Below are 17299 nucleotides of genomic sequence, written 5' to 3'. Positions count from 1 at the left end.
TTTCTCTCTCTCTCTCAGGAATGAATAAATGTTAAAAAAAAAAAAAAAGAGTGTCTACTGTAGGATGTGGCACCTGGACTCAGGTCACCCATAATAGGCCTTTTCGGTCTGCTTTCCTTTTCCAGAAACAGGATTGTTCTCTTTAAACTTAAACTCTACAGTGCTTTGTTTCTTTCAACAGAACTGTTCATGGATCTCCAAACGTAAGCGTATAATTGAAAACCCACAATAATCAATTCAGAATCTACTGTGAGCACAGCAGGTCAGCAACAAGTTTATTATTAGACTGGCAAGGTAACATGGTACATGGCTAAGTGTTTGGGCCAGCGTTCCTTGACTTTCTCTCCACAGGCTTCTGCTTTCAAATTTCCCCTCTGGTGTTTGCAATGTTGCCGTGGTTGGTTTGTCTTTATGAAGGGTGGGGTGGGGGGAAGCAAAGCAAAAGAAGTAACATTGAGTGAAGGCAGATTCCCTTTAGAGCCTCTTACAGTGGCTCCGGGCAGTTCACCTGATCTGTGATAGTCATTTTTTCTATGTCAATTTCATTAGAAGTCAAGATATCTTTTAGATAGGTCACTGTTTCTGGAGGGAGATAAGGGTTTCTTCCCAAGATCCAAACATGATCCATGTGAAAAAGCCAGACGATTGTGGTACAGGAGTACACGAGGGCATAGTTCTCATAGTCGGTGGCCAGGACCCAGTATGGAGCAGACGGCATCACTGAGAACCAGAGGAGAGCAGTATTAAGAGGGATCAGGACAAGAGGAACCTTCATCTCCAGGACCCTGGAAGCCAGGATCCTAGTTCTTCTACTGTAGTAGAACTTAAAAAAAATTAAAAAAAAAATTTTTTTAATGTTTTATTTATTTTGAAGACAGAGAGAGACAGAGCATGAGTGGGGGTGGGGCAGACAGAGAGGGAGACATAGAATCTGAAGCAGGCTCCAGGCTCTGGGCTGTCAGCACAGAGCCTGACATGGGGCTCAAACTCACAAACTGTGAGATCACGACCTGGGCCGAAGTCGGACGCTCAACCGACTAAGCCAACCGGGCGTCCCCCCAATTTTTTTTTTAAATGTTTATTTATTTTTGAGAGAGAGAGAGAGACAAAGAGAGTAAGCAAGAGAGGGGCAGAGAGAGGGAGACAGAATCTGAAGCAAGTTCCACGCTCTGAGCTGTCAGTACAGAGCCTGATATGGGACTCCAACCCATGAACCGTGAGATCATGACCTGAGCTGAAGTCGGACACTTAACCAACGGGGCCATCCAGGCACCCCAAGAGTAGTGGTTCTTAATTCTGGCTTTATGTGGGAATCTTATGGGAACTTTGACAAATACTAGGCCATGTTTCTCCAGACTGATGTGGAGGTGGTTGGTACTCTTGAAGGCTCCCCCATGATTCTAATGTGCAGCCAAAGCTGAGAGCCATCCTTCTGGATCCTTCCTCCCTGATAACACATCAGTCTGCAGAAAGCCACAGTAATGGGGTGTTTTGCCAGACCTCTTAGACTAACAGGCTGCACTTAGCACCAGTAAGTATGGAGGCACCACTTAGCTAAGTGGAGTTAAGATGGCAAGGTCAGGGGCCCCCAGGCTTTCCAAGTCTGTACTTCCCAATTTCCTCCAGAACCTGTCTGAGAAAGGAAGTAAGGGCTAATGTTGGTGAGTTTATTTTCTTTCTGTGTGACCTTCGAAAGTTCTTTTGCTCTCAAGAATATGGTAAATCAGGTGGTAACAGGTTATAAACTCCTCCTCACAAGGGGCCTATGAAGATTCATTGACAGAGGTCTGCACAGTGTTGAAAGCTTAGCATTAAAGGGTCCTTACAACAAGAGAGGGAGGATTTACCTTCTCCGTTTGAATCCAGAGACTTCCTCTGTGAACTTGACCTCCACAGCCAAGGTCCAAGCCAAGGAAATGTCATAGCCCAACTTGTTAAAGTTAAGTGGAAAATGGACCCAAATGGGAGAAAGCTGTGAACTGACCCCATAAGAACAAAAGATTTGGACACAATCTTCTTTCTTGGGTTTCAAGCAACCCACCTCCTCCACTCAAAAATAATCCCTCTCTTTGCTAAGTCAAACCAGATCTCAGCACTCGTGAATGACCATGAGAAGCTGGACAAAAGAGGCAGGGTGTAAGAGATTAGAACTTGGCTGGGTGTCAGGGACCCAGCTGGTTATCAGGACAACACAAGAGGTCTAGTCCAGATGACCACCCACTGACGTCCCTCCTACCTCTGACTTTCTACCTGTTTATGAATATGAAAACAGAAGGACAGTTGGAGGACATCTGGACAGAAGCCTGCACAAGGCTACAGGGCCCACACTGAGTGGGCCCTGACTTACCTTTCTAGCACCATTGGTGCCTGCCTGCCAGGCTCACTATTGAGAGCTTGTATTCATCACAGATCTGCGACCTTTGAATTTCCACTGCTTTGTGTGTTCCCAGCTGGACTGGGAACTCTACAACCCTGAGTGGTTTGGGGGAAATATGTCTTCCAACCTCTTCCTGCCAAGGCGATGCGCCCCGCCTGCACAGAGCCACACATTCACACGCTGTCTTCCTCCCACAGGGTCTAGCTCTCAAGCATACATTTACCCAGACATTTCCTCATAGCAAAGAAAACTTCCACATCTCTTTATTAGAAAACTCTGACCATCTTCTACTGCTTATGGAAGGCACGTCAACTCATTACATGGTTTTTGAGGCTCTTCCCAGTCTTGTCTCGTGCTCCATGTACCCGCCCATCCTCTAGGCTTCTCTCTCCAGACCTTTCCTCAAGCCATTCCTCCTCCTAGGAAAGCCTTTCCCATAGTCTCCTCCACACCCTGGAAGACCCAATGCAAACATCTGATCCCTTCAACCAGAGTGAATCTCTTCCTCCTCTGTTTCCCCTGCCAGCAGCTCCTGCCTCCTTTAGCTCCTGTTGCAGGCCTCCTTGTGAAGGTTGTGCACATAGTATTTGGCCTTCACTCCCATCCCCCCTTCCTTAGTGGAGAGTTTGGGAGACCTTCGTTTTGGTCCCAACTCTGCCTCTAAATGGTCTAGCGAACTTGCCTATATCACCTAGCTTTTCTGCACTTTGACGTTCTTCTTTGTAAAAGTAACAAGAAAGGCTGAGATGCACAAAGTCCCTTACAGTTTACAGAGCATGTGCTATCTCATTTACCCTTAGAATACTGGGCGCAGAAGTGAAGTTAGTTGCCCATGGTCACATGTGCGGGAAGAATTATTTTCATCTCCCAGCATTCCTATCTTGGTCTATAAAATAAGAACTTCCTCACTGCCCTACTCTAGGGACTTGAAGGGGGAGCGGGCTGGGGGACAGTGATTCTTCTTACAGCTGTGACAGCGGTGTCTGCCCCTTGGGTGGGGAGAGGGGCCCTGAAGCACTCTCGGTAAAAGAAAGTCTCACATTTCTGAGCTGGCTTCTACAGTGTATCTATATCAACAGTAAACTAAAAATTTGGTGCCTTCTCTGTTGTCTGTGTCCTTTCCCCGGTTAAGCCAGAGCTCAGAGGACAAATGCTCGTGATCAAATATCTCTCAGGGAACCCTAAAGTGTGGTGAGAAAGTGGCAGATAGAGCCAGGGCTCAAACTTACCTTCACTCTCGTCATCTCTTGTGTCCAAGCCTTTGCACATGTGAGTTGTTCTGCTGATAATACCACTACTAACAACTAACTACTACTGGCTACTAATATTTCAGGCCTCCATTCCCTCTGGGAAACTAGTCTAGGCTGGTGCCCTACTGCTCTCCCCGGGTGCTACAATTTGTGCTGCCTTTATTGAAACACGGTAGTTTTACAGTAACTTGCCTGCATACTTGTCAGTATCCACATGGGATATAAGCCTCTCAGGGCCAAGGGCCAGCTCTGTCTTGCTCATCATCACATCTTTGGTGCCTAGACCCAAGCATGGCACATAGTAGGTGCTCAACAAAGTATTATGCATTGAGTCACTATAGGTAACACTATAGGTGACACTCAGATATGACAGGAGTGTTTCAACCCAGGGCTCTAGCCTTTGGTTTGCATATCTCCTATCCCTGAAACCTCCTGAGAGAAGTGAATACTTACACCAGAAAAACTTAACTCCCAGCTTGGCAGGCTCTGTGAGGTTGGCCTGGGTGGCTTCACCTTCAATTTGATTCACAGTTCCATCCGGTCTGCAACGAGTTAAAACAAAACAAAACAAAACAGAACAAAACAAAACGCCTTAATTCAATGGAAGCCAAAAATCAATGAAAGGCCACTAAGCATCAGGGTGGCCAAGATTGTGATTTCTGGTTAGGGAGGCTCTTTCCTTTGTCACTGTCTCTGAGACCAAGCAGAGGAAGATGGCCCTGGGTGATAAGAAGCAATAACTGAAATGCTCCAGGACTGGATGATATGTTAGGCCCTAACACTTCTGTGCTGTGTTTTGAGTCCTACAAGGGCATTTCCTGCTCTCAGGCTGCAGAGGGAGGGAGTAAAAGAGAAGGGAACACAAACAAAACAACCCTATACACCAAGAAGATTTACTTCTTTAAAAATGAGAATGGGCCACGGGGCGCCTGGGTGGCTTGGTTGGTTAAGCGTCTGACTTCGGCTCAGGTCATGATCTCACAGTCCGTGAGTTCTAGCCCTGCATCGGGCTCTGTGCTGACAGCTCAGAGCCTGGAGCCTGTTTCAGATTCTGTGTCTCCCTCTCTCTCTGCTCCTCCCCTTTTCATGCTCTGTCTCTCTCTGTCTCAAAAATAAATAAACGTTAAAAAAAAAAAAAATTAAAAAAAAAAAACTATAAAAAAAAAATGAGAATGGGCCAAAGGGAAAAACAAGGACTGACATGATTACTCAAAGTCTGGAGATCTGCACGCTTTCCTTGCTCTTGGGGCCTCAGTGACATCATATGACATCATATGACCCATAAAGCCATCCATACACCTGAGCTCTGAGACCCCTATCCAGGCCTGCAAGCTTCTGACTGAGTATGGGAGATTTCAACATAGGCCAGGTAAAAGCAGGCAGTGAGGAAATATTAACCTCATCTCAGTGATTCTCAGAGACATTAAATGTGCAGAAATGCACATCTTGCAACAAATGCCACCTTACAATTCGCAGTGTCATTTCTTTCTTAGTGGTATATAAAATGGTGGTGAATCTTAAAAGTGATGGTCTTCGATTGGATGAAATACTTTCACCCTTTTGAAAGAGTGGCTCCAGTTTTTGGCAACTCCCAATGACTCTGTGGACCTGGGGGAGAGGGGAAATGCCTGGGGACAGAGGCACTGAGGGGAGGGTGCTCACATATCACAGTGCTCTTCCTAGGAAGCTGACAGAGGAGGAGCCTGTTCATCAGTCCTCAAGGGGGCACAGAACAAAAGTTAGAGCAACAGTGTGTGTTAGAAAGTCAGTAGGCTATGGTTAGTGTTGACGGATGTCTCAGAAACCAGATAATAAGCAACAGGTAAGGAAGGATGAGAAATGTATTCAGATGCTCCTGGATGCATAGTCTGTTTATCATCAAGTAGGGCTGGGAACCATCCCTTCCTCTGTCACCTGAAACTCAGCTGGGAGAACAGGAAGATGGTCCATTTCTATCTGCATGCAGTTGCTTAGCAACAAACCAGCCTCTTCTCGAGCAGACTTTCCTGCTTTTCATCATCATTTATGTTTTGGCCAGAACAGTTTTCAAAACACCAGTCTCTGATCATAAATGCACAATTTGTTCATGGGAAAAATACATTTGTATTTTCAAGGGTCTAAGCAGATTAATAGTAATACATAGTATTAATTAAATAATTACTACACACCAAACCCTGTTCTAAGCAATTTACATGTGTTACCTCATCTGATGCTCACAAAGCCCTATGCAGGGAGGGTCTATGATTAATGTCACTTTACTGAGAGGAAACTGAGACCTAGAGTATTACCATAACTAACCTAAGATCACATCATTAGTAACTGGCAGAACCAGGATTTGAAATGGGGCAGCCTAACTCCAAAGCCTGAGCCCTTCGGCTCCCAGCCCCGTGCCAGCTGCTTTTGCCCTCAAATTCTCTGACACTGGCTAAGAGTACTTTGCTCAGACTCCGTGCTGTGCCTCTGCCCATCCTGTAGTATTCCTGAAAGGAGAAGCCATATCATGCTCCTGAACCAGCAAACCTTTCTCCATGTGCCCTTGTATCTTAAACAAACGTGACCCTACAGGCAGAGCAACCTAATACTCAAGATACAGTTAAAGAGGACTCCTGGCCGGCTCCGAAGGAGAGGTGGAAAAATCTTGTGGGTTTTGAGATCAACGTCACTGTCTGACTCTTGGTCATAGAATGGGACAAAATATTTGAAATGAAGTCATTGCAACTTTAGATGGAGGTCTGCATCTCAATCCTTCTCTGGACTCTAAAATAATCTGTTTTTATCTTTAGAGGCCCTTGAGATTCTTAACTTTATTTCTATGGTTTATGAAGGCAGGGAGTCAACCCACTTATGTTCTGGCTCACAGAAAGCTTAGTGGATAACAAGATGGCCACACAAAGCCTCTCGGAGCCTGAGTAACTTTCATGCTGTGTTATAATTGTTTTCTTGGAGTTGAGCATAGTTCTCAGTTCCTGTAGGGAACAAGAAGGACAGCCCTTCACCCCAGCCTTTCTTCCATTTGTCTTCTGTTCTCTTCCCCATTTCACTTCTCCCTGGGTTTGAATCTTAGCTTTGTTGCTTACAAGCTGTGTGGCCCTTGGGCAAATTACTTTCCCTCTCTGTACCTCAGTTTCCTCATCTATAAGTGTGGGGTTAATAATAGTACCTACCTCAGGGTTGTTATGGGAATTAAATAAATATATATATTCATTTACATATATACATATATGTACACACATGTATATATACATACACATACAGAATAGTGCCTTGCATTTAGGAAATACTTAGTATTTGTTACTATTGTTTATTGTTGCTCTTATCTTTGTTGATAGAAGGTTGGTAGGAGCTCTTTCTGGGGCTTTTTAAAGTTTCTGTTTGCTTTCTAAAGTATGAATTCTCATATCAAATAGAAATCTGTATTTCAGTATCAGAAAAGTATACTTCTATAGGCGATCCTGTTCCCATAACCTAGAATGTGACCATGTATTTGATTCTTGCTTAACAAGAAAAGGAGTTTTCTAATAGTTAAAGCTGTCTGGAGATGAAATAAATTGTCATGGAAGGCAATGAGCTCCCAGTTCCCGGAAGGAGTCAGGTAGAACTGGATGTCTTCTGTTAGTGGATAATATAGAAAGGGCTTCGTTCTTAGTTTGGAGATCAGATGAGATGGTCCCCCTCCCCAGCCCCCTTGTGCCCCCTCCCCCTCGTCCTTTGCTACCAGAGTATCTATTTTGCTATGAGAGCAGGAACCCTGCAGTTTGGATTCCCATTGAGTTCCTAGTGCCTCTCATAGGCAGTACACATATAATAAGTACACAACACTCAAGGGAGTCCACAATACAAAAAGATACTCAGCAAGTGGTCATGGAAATAAATGAGTGGCTTCTCGTCCCCACCATTCTGCTTGCCAAAAACTTTGATCTTAGGACCTGCTGTGAGCAGGCAGGACAGACCCAGCAACATCTGCATCACCCCCCTCAACGAGATTGCAAGGACACCCAGTCACCCCAGGACAACTCTCTGCAGGCTGGCTCCAGGACTGTGTTGCTTTTGAAACCACAGCCACTCACCTCAACTCCTGGTTTATCACTTTGATGTTTCCGTTTTCCATTAGCGAGTAGTTGGCTTGGATGCAACTTCCCTTCTCAAAGCTCACTGGGATCTTCTCAATTTCATACCATCGTCCAAGATACTGCAGAGGTAACAAGAAGCAGAGAAAACCCCATGGCTCTCTGGGGACCTGCAAACTCTTCCCTATTGTTGCCTTTTAGAGCAGAGCTCTTTCCTGGGGAAACCAAGCAAAATGGGCTGCATTGTTCTGACAGCAACTGAGCAAGATATTGATTCAAATGAGAGTAAGTGAATCGGATGTGCAGGCCTTGGTTGAATGCCACATTTTATTCCTAAAGTGCTCTTTATTTAGATATGCTGTCAGTGGCCCCTCCAGCCAAAATCTATGTGAAATTCTAAACTCTGTGAAAGAGAGCGAGCAGTCCAGATGATGGAAGGTGCCATCTCAAACATTTTGTGATTCTACGAGGCATCTTTGAGTTGTGTGCAAGTCAGATATATTCACTGTGGGGAACTGGGACTCCAGAGTTGGTTGCATTCTCCTCATAAGACCTCGCACAGGGAGGTGGACACAAAAGCTTTTGGCAGGTGATCAGGACTTAGAAGACTGATACCACGGGGGGTATGGTCTCAGTTCATAACTTCGTGTACAGAGTCAACTCTAAAGAAGTGTGCATTGTTGTGGGGGAGGGGGAGAAAGGCATGTTCACAGTTCCATTACATGCTCCAATTTACAACCTTCGTGGAGGGCAAGTTGACAATATCTAGCAAAGCAATTTCACTTCTGGAAATATAACCTCCTGATAATAAGAAAAAGAAATGATGCATATATGAGGTTATTTGTTGTGGTACTATTGTAAGAACAAAATATGGGAAACTAGAGTCTGAGCATTCGTAGGGGACTAGGTAAATAAATTATGGCACATCCATATAATGGATTGTTACACACCCTCTTTTAAAGGAGTCATATGCGGGGCGCCTGGGTGGCTCCGTCGGTTGAGTGTCCGACTTCGCCTCAGGTCATGATCTCACTGTTTGTGGGCTCTGTGCGGTCAGCCTGGAGCCTGGAGCCTACTTCGGATTTTGTGTCTCCCTCTCTCTCTGCCCCTTCCCAGCTCATGCTTGGTCTCTCTCTCTCTCTCTTCTCTCTCAGTCTCTCAAAAATAAATAAACATTAAAAAAAATTTTAAGGAGTCCTATGCAATTATCTCCAAGATACATACAATGGAAAAAGAGCTAGGTGAAAAACAGTGTATATGTAAAAACGGGGGGAAAGATTATTATATTCATTTTCTATTGCTGTTGTAACAATTTACCAGAAGCCTAAAACAACCCAAATTTATGGTCTCACAGGTCTGTACATCGAGTGAGTTTGGTTAAAATCAAGGTGTTGGCAGGGCTGTGTTCCTTCCTACAGGCTCTAGAGGACTCTGTCTTCTTGCCTTGTCCGAGTTGTTGAGGCCACCTGCCATTTTTTGGGTTGTGAACTCCTTCCTCCATCTTCAGAGCCAGCAAATGCAGGTGAAAGCCTTTTCACATTGCATCTCTCTGATTCTTGTTCCATTGTCACACCTCTCTGACTACAGCTGGGGAAGGTTCTCTGCTTTCAATGATTAGATTGGTCCTTTCTGGATAACCCAGGCCATGCCTGCCATCTCCAAGTCTATAACTTTAATCACATCAGCAAACCCCCCTTTCCATGTACGGTGGCACAGTCACAGGTTGCAGGCATTAGGGTGAGGTCATCGTTCCGCCTACTGCAGTTATGTATGTATTCGTGAACATATACATTCGCTCCCAAAAGATACACAATAAAATGATTTACTGGTTGCTACTGGGGAAGGAAACTGAGGTAGGAGGGGAAAAGGGGTAGGAGAAGAGCTTCATTGTATGTTCTCTGGCCCCTTTAGGATTTGATCCATGTGACCATATTTACTTAGTCAAAATATTAATTGAAAGTATTTTTAAATTTAAAAATGTATTACTCAACAAAAGAAAATCAGAGACGCACTCACCTTCAAAAAGTGAGAATTGGAAATGAGAGTACTGCAAACAGGTGGCAGTATGGCTTCGGTCACATGGCTCTTTGCTCAAATATATACCCATGTTTATGACCTAAAATTTCCACTCATTTATTAAAGGCACATCTTTCAATTAAAACCACTGAAATTAACATTCATTGAAAGCACCAAAAAATACGGTTAAAGGTCAGTTGATTTCATAGGCATTCTCAAAAACACACTCCATTTTATACAGAGCATTTAAAATGGTTCTATTATTGTTAAGGTGACTTTAGTCCTCCATAATTAAAACCGAGGAAGCATGATTTTCTAGAAAAGGGGAAACTGAAAGGTGGAAGATTGCTTTTTATGTCACGCTCCCTTATAATTTCACAATATTTTTGTGAAAACCTTTTCACGTTTGTGGGTCCCAGTTTCTCTATCCATATAAGAAGAATGCAATGTTTAAAATGAATCCTGGATGGGAATGCAAGCTGGTGCAGCCACTCTGGAAAACAGTATGGAGGTTCCTCAAAAAACTAAAAATGGAACTACTCTACGACCCAGCAATTGCACTACTAGGCATTTATCCAAGGGATACAGGTGTGCTGTTTCGAAGGGACACACACATGCACCCCCATGTTTATAGCAGCACTATCAACAATAGCCAAAGTATGGAAAGAGCCCAAATGTCCATCGATGGATGAATGGATAAAGAAGATGTGCTATATATATACAATGGAGTATTATTCGGCAATCAAAAAGAATGAAATCTTGCCATTTGCAACTACGTGGATGGAACTGGAGGGTATTATGCTAAGTGAAATTAGTCAGAGAAAGACCAAAATCCTATGACTTCACTCATATGAGGACTTTAAGAGACAAAACAGATGACCATAAGGGAAGGGAAACAAAAATAATATAAAAACAGGGAGGGGGACAAAGCATAAGAGACTCATAAATATGGAGAACAAACTGAGGGTTACTCGAGGTGTTGTGGGAGGGTGGGATGGGCTAAATGGGTAAGGGGCATTAAGGAATCTACTCCTGAAATCATTGTTGCACTATACGCTAACTAATTTCGATGTAAATTTTTAAAAATGTTTTTACTTATTTTTGAGACAGAGAGAGACAGAGCATGAGCACAGGAGGGGCAGAGAGAGAGAGGGAGACACAGAATCCGAAGCAGGCTCCAGGCTCCGAGCTGTCAGCACAGAGCCCAACGAGGGGCTCGAACTCACAGACTGTGAGGTCATGACCTGAGCTGAAGTTGGACGCTTAACTGACTGAGCCACCCAGGCACCCCATAAATTTTAAAAAATAAAAAATAAAATTTAAAAAAATGAATCCTGTAAAGGAAGAGGTAAAACTATCTTTATTTCCAGATAACATGATTTTGTGTATAAAAAATCCTAAGGAATCCACACACACACACACAAACTATTAGAACTAATAAATGAAGCTAGCAAGGTTAAGGGATACAAGATCAATATACAGAAACCAAATGGCTTTCTACACTTAAAATGAACACTCTGTAAATTATGAAAATTCCATTTACAATAGCATCAAAAGAATAAAATACTTAGGAATAAGTATTTAACCAAAGAAACACAAAACTTATACTCTGAAAACTACAAAATATTGTTGAAAGAAATTTAATAAGACCTAAATAAATAAGAAATTAAATGGAAAGATAACCTATGTTCAGGGATTGGAAGGCTTAAAATTGTTAAGGTGACAATATTCTCCAGATAGATCTAGATTCAATGCATTCTCTATGAAAACAACAACAACAACAACAACAACAACAACAACAACAACACAAAACAAAACACTGCTTCTTCACTAAATTGACAAACAGATCCTAAAATTCATATGGAAATGCAAAGGACTTAGAATAGCCAGAAGAATAAAGTTGGAGGCGTCATATATTCTAATTTCAAAACTTACTACAAAGCTATAGCAATCAATACTGTATAGCACTGGCATAAAGATAGACACATAAAACAATAAAATAGAATTGAGAGTCTAAAAATAAGCTGTTACATAAATGTCCAATTGATTTTCGACAAGGATGCCAAGACTGTTCGATGGGGAAAGAATAGTCTTCTCAGCAAATAGTTCTGGGCAACTGAATATCCACTGGCAAAATAATAAAGTTGGACTTCTATATCACACTATATAAAAAGCTTAACTCAAAATGGAGCACGAAATTAAATGTAAGGATTAAAACTATAAATCTCTTATAAGAAAATATAGTAATAAAAATCATAACCTTGCATTAGGCAATGGTGTTTTAGATACCAAACGTATAAGCAAGAAAGGAGAAAAATAGATAAATTGGACTCCGTTAATATTGGAAACTTTTGCGCTTCAAAAGACACATTAATAAAGTGAAAAAGCAATCCACAGAATGGGGGGAAATATTTTCAAATCATGTATCTGATAAGAGACTTGTATCTAGAACATATAAAGAACTCTCAGAGCTCAATAATTAAAAAGATAAGTAACCCAACTTAAAAATGGGGAAAGGACTCAAATGGACATTTCTCCAAAGAAGATATAAAAATGGACAATAAACACACGAAAAGGTGTTCAACGTCATTAACCATTAGGGAAATGCAAATCAAAACCATGATGAGATACCCCTCATACCCTGTAAAAATGATTACAACCAAAAAGATGACAATAGCCAGTGTCGACAAAGATAAGGAGAAATTGGTATTATATACACGGCTGATGGGAACGTACAATAGTGCATGCAGCGCTTTTGGAAAATCGTTTCCGTGGGACGATCTGAGGAACATTCTACACATTTCCTCAGAGGATTCCCAGCAGGACTGAACCCTTCTGTTAACAGTGTTACTGTTCAGGAATGCCATCTTTTATTGCCGTTCTGCCTTCTCTCAGTTTCCCCACATGCCCACAGTGCTTCCTGGGATCAGCTTCCCAAAACCCTCTGCTCCCCAGTTCTTGGTCTCAGAGCCTGCTTTGGGGGATGCCCCAGTAAGATAAGTACCTACCCCAAGGCTTGCTGTGGCAATCAAAGCAGAAAACTAACACTGAATCCTAGAGGATGCTTATTCAAATGGGAGGCAAAACAAACGGGAGTTGAGACTTTTGCCACACCTTGTGCACATCAAAATTCTCCTGCACCGGAGGAGTCGGGCATTTCCCAAGGTGAAAGGCTTGTCCGTCTGCGGCACTGAAGAGGCTGGCCAGAGCAGAAAAGAGCAGCAGCGCCGTCATCATCTTGGGGCTCTGGATGGAACCTGGGGTCAGGAGAAACAAAGCAGCTAGAGTTGTTCTGAGCCCCCTGAGGACACGCAGTCACCAGGGGAACATTTCTGGGGACCTCTCTGGGGACCTTCCCCTGAGCCCTTTTGAACAGTCACCCTGCAGAGCCACCTGAATCGTCATCATCAACCCTGCTGTGAGGCCTCCACCCCTGGGAGCATCTCCCGACCTTTGTACCTCCATTAGAGCACACTCTGCCTGGTGTTAGAGCTCGTTGGATTTATTTTGCAACTGCTCCCCCTCCATTATGCATTTTTCAAGGATGGGAGCCCACAGAACCTGGCAGTGTCAGGCACAGTCCATACTTGTTGATGAACAGAAACAATGTGGGGTGGGGATAGGCCGAGGGGGAGGTCGAAGCGGTCAAGTGAACCATGCAAGAGAAAAAAATGAGCACAAACTATGCACGTTTAGTATCTTATGAGATTCATAAGAGAAGTGCCTCCCTGATCTACAACCCCCAATCCTGCCCCATCTTGCTGGGCTGCTTACCAACCCAGGAGTAAGCCTGAAACCTTAACAGGCTGTGGCATGCTGGGGACCCCAGGGTCACCCTGACTGTGTTTGAATGCAGACCTTGCCACACGCTAAGTATAACTGTACATTTTATGCTTTAGTTCCCTGGTCTATTAAGTGGGGGTAATAATCATACCAACCTCACCAAGTTTGGTGAGAATTAAATGAGATACTATAGAGAGAGTATTTAGGGTGAAGTCTGACACAGAGAAAATGCTTAATAAATGCTAGTTATTATTATCGTGAAAAGCAGAAACAAATAACTGCTTCCTGAATTTCTCTTTGGCATTCTGTTGGGGATACTTCTCAGAGATGTTCATTTCTTTTTTTTTTTTTTTTTTTCTTCTTTTAAAGGTGCATTGACAGGGACGTAGATATGCATTTAACTAGAGAAGGACTAATAGCTGGCAACACGCATTTCAGCCCGGGCACTCTACCCTGCTTCTTTCACTGACTTGCCTTCAGTCTATTCTCCTCCTTGTGACTCCTTGCCTGTAGCTGCACAAGAGCTATTTCTAGCTCTTTGCCTTTCTCCCGCAATAAAGAAGACTGAATCAACGCAAGCAAAATGTTCTCAGATCTGAGCATTTAAAAGGATGTGTCATAACAGGAATAATTATAACCACTTTATTATGGTTAAACCTCCAAATAACCTTTAATAATCAATAGCTTTTCTTCTGGAGGTTTTATCGCCCCATTTTCAAAGGAACAGTTACATAACAAGTAAAACTGCCAGCTGGGGATGGTGGGGGCGGGGTGGTCGCTGAGCCTCCTTTGAGCAAGCCAAGTCTGTGGTAGGACCCCACCTTCTCTGAGAATCCATTTTCCATTAGCTCCTACCACCACGTAAACAACACCTGTCTTTTAATCTTTTGGGAGACGATGGATGGATTTGTCTAAACTTACAAAAATTTGTATCCATTTCCAAGAAATTCTTAGAACCGCGCAGCTCTACTCTTGGGCCTCAGTAGGGTTCAAGCTCAGTGCCTTGCCCAGAAGATCTTACCTCAAAGGATGGTCACACATTACGCACATTCTATAGGGTCCCCCAAACTGGAGGGACTTAAGAGGTCCTTTCTCCACCCCACCCCTCAGCCCCTGGGAGTACAGATGTCACGCTGAGTGCCAGAAGGGGCAGAGGGCCTGGACTCAGTTACTGTCTGTGGCTGTCCGTCCTGCAGTGACCCTGAGCCATGCTTCCTTCTGTGCACCACCTTTGGTGGCTTTCAGTAAACACCTACCTCTGTAACCTGATGAGTATCATTTCACCATGGGACAGTTAACACCAAAAGTCAGTTCCATGTCTTACTCTGACAAATATCTTATTACAAAATGTTCTATTATGGGCTGAAACATGTGCTTTAGCTGTGTAGGAGGATTTCAGAGCAAGGCTAATTCTTAGCCTTGCTTACATATCTCTTCCAAAGATGTCTCTTTATTGCAGTAGTTTTATTCCTATGGTTAAAACTTTTTGTGATAGAAAGTGTTGATGGCATCCATAATTTCTTTTCCACGTCCCATCCGTTCTAGTTCACTCAGCACTTACTGAGTACCTTCTGACGGTGAGTGAGGCAGGAGAGAAGGGAGACTCGGGAGACAAGTTGACCAAAGAAAAGCCATTTTGGTTTTAGCCTGACCCTTAACCTAACAGTCAGCAGGTCATAAAAAGAGTTACAAGGGGCGCCTGGGTGGCGCAGTCGGTTAAGCGTCCGACTTCAGCCAGGTCACGATCTCGCGGTCCGTGAGTTCGAGCCCCGCGTCAGGCTCTGGGCTGATGGCTCGGAGCCTGGAGCCTGTTTCCGATTCTGTGTCTCCCTCTCTCTCTGCCCCTCCCCCGTTCATGCTCTGTCTATCTCTGTCCCAAAAATAAATAAAAAAAAAAAAAAGAGTTACAAGATCCAACTCACTGAAGACCACAAGATTCCATTCCCTCCAGCACTAAAAGCCACAAAGGTCAGACATTCTTAAAATTGCTCCCTGTGGGTAATTTCATAATCGCCAGACAATGGAAAAACTCACCACCCAATAAAAATGATAAACCCAAAATTAAAGAGTAAGCCCCTCCCTACACGCTAGCAAATTAAAAAAAAATTATAAAACCATTTATTAGAGGCAAAGGGATGTCCTCTTCCTCAACTGGGAGGAGAGACCACTACTTTGTAAGAAAGCTCCTTTCTTCTATATTTAATAAATCTTTGTCCCTTTCTCTAAATGGCTTGCTCTGAAATTCTTTCTTGTGCAAAGCCAAGAATCCTCTTGGCGATGAGCCTGAGGCCCTCCCTCTAGGGCCTCAACCCCATCCAGCATCAAAGGTAAGTCGCATTATTATCTTATACCTGTGAACTTGGGTAGGCGTGACCTATATTTTTGCTCTGTCTTCTAACACTAATGGGAAGATTGTCTTAATGAGGGGAATTTAAATATTTTAAAAATAAACAGAATTTAAATATTATTTTAACTGAATATTAAATTATTTAATAATAATTCTACCAAGGTTATTGTGCATCTGCCCTGGGCCAGCACAGACTCTATGAGCTGGTACTCATACTCATTGAACTTCCCCATGGAGAAGCCCGGGTCTCAGTTTTTCACATGTGCCACACACTGGATCTCCATAACATCCTATCTAGAAGGCTACTGCTATGACATTCTCTGTGTACTCAATGATGTTAATTTCCCAGGGGTTACTTCCTGATAAGGTGTGAAGCCAGAAATTACACCAGGTCTCTTAGGAGCCTGCTCTCCCAACACCTGCGTGTTAGTGCAGGCAAGGTACCTGCTCTGAAAAAGCTGCAGAACGTTGACAACTAGATTTTTAGATTTCACATGATAAAACAAAATGCATTTCCACAAGCCAAGCGGTCTAAATAACCCATTTAGCTATTGACTCTAACAAGAAAATATGTCTTCTTAAGAAACTATTTTTGTGCCATATTGTCAAATGTGTTTTCCAATTCACAGAATGAATTACAGTTCACTTTTTGGTAAATTTTATTGTAATGCACAGTTGGACGACAACTCCTTGAGAATTCATCTAGTACAGTATTGGTTATGGAAAATGTTCTCGTTGTCTGCTTGCACAGAAGAGAATGCATAGTGCAAGCACAAGACATTGAGGTAGGTCAACGTTGGGTTGGCACCCCAGTTCTGCCATTTGTTGGCCTATTGCTTAGGGTATCTGAACCTCAGTTTCCTCATCTGAAAAATGGCACTAATGAGGTTCTATCTTGTAAGGTGGACTGAGGAAAAATGAGACCAATTTTGCAGAGCGACTGGCACAAGCCCTCAATCGTGGCTGTTATTATTTTTAGCTGAAAGGGGGAAAGTAAAAGCCAAGCCTGTCTCTAAGCACTTTTTAACAAAAGCGAAAATGAAAACCACAGTACATACCTTTTCTGTCAAGATGAAGGCAGTTTCCACATGCAAACTCATCCAATTTAAGATGTGTGGTCTTGTTGACCGGCTTCTCCCAAGCTATTTTATAAGCTTCATTTGGTCACTGACGTTTAATTTTAACGCATGCCACACCCACTCCGGGTCGGGAAGGCTGGCCTAAAAGCTTAGTTCTGTATGAAACACAAAGATGGGATGTTTTGTCCATCTCCCTCCCCCAATTTCCTTCACAGCTGCTCCCTGAAAAAGAAACAATGAGATACTGTGTGTATGTGAGAGAGGGAAAGACAAAGTGCATTTCATTCAAAACATCTTTTTTGCTGTGTGGATTTTCTAATTTAATTTTCTCAGTCAGAATGCACTTTAGAGTTCCAGTAAGATGAGCTGCAACATGTTTT

At 43.1% G+C, this 17299-nt stretch overlaps 1 protein-coding gene across 2 annotated transcripts; it reads right to left on the bottom strand.

Annotated features, from left to right (window-relative positions):
* Positions 1-245: 245 nt before the first annotated feature.
* APOD (apolipoprotein D) lies at positions 246-17027 on the bottom strand. 2 transcript variants are annotated; one of them, XM_019448774.2, is made up of 5 exons: positions 16899-17026; positions 12825-12967; positions 7695-7816; positions 4081-4169; positions 246-720 (listed from the first exon to the last, which is right to left on the bottom strand). In XM_019448774.2, exons 2-5 carry the CDS (start codon positions 12945-12947, stop codon positions 485-487), a joined length of 570 nt encoding a protein of 189 aa, XP_019304319.1. In that variant the 5' UTR covers positions 12948-12967; positions 16899-17026; the 3' UTR covers positions 246-484. The 2 variants fall into 2 exon arrangements, with proteins under 2 accessions (XP_019304319.1, XP_053759498.1); XM_053903523.1 differs by lacking the exon at positions 246-720 and adding an exon at positions 1653-1979 and having other exon boundaries at positions 16899-17027.
* Positions 17028-17299: the final 272 nt, after the last annotated feature.

The sequence above is a fragment of the Panthera pardus genome, unplaced genomic scaffold, assembly GCF_024362965.1.
Source record: "Panthera pardus isolate Hobbes unplaced genomic scaffold, ASM2436296v1 HiC_scaffold_16, whole genome shotgun sequence".
NCBI classification, from domain to species: domain Eukaryota; kingdom Metazoa; phylum Chordata; class Mammalia; order Carnivora; family Felidae; genus Panthera; species Panthera pardus.
The sequence above is the reverse complement of the archived record's forward strand: the minus strand, read 5'-3'. Positions and strand labels throughout refer to the sequence as shown.

Coding starts and splice junctions, on each gene's coding strand:
- APOD (XM_019448774.2), bottom strand. CDS start 12,947: ATGATGACGGCGCTGCTGCTCTTTTCTGCTCTGGCCAGCCTCTTCAGT. Junction 4,170..7,694: donor GTGATAAACCAGGAGTTGAG/GTGAGTGGCTGT, acceptor AACTCGTTGCAG/ACCGGATGGAACTGTGAATC. Junction 721..4,080: donor GGGAGTTAAGTTTTTCTGGT/GTAAGTATTCAC, acceptor TCTGGTTCTCAG/TGATGCCGTCTGCTCCATAC.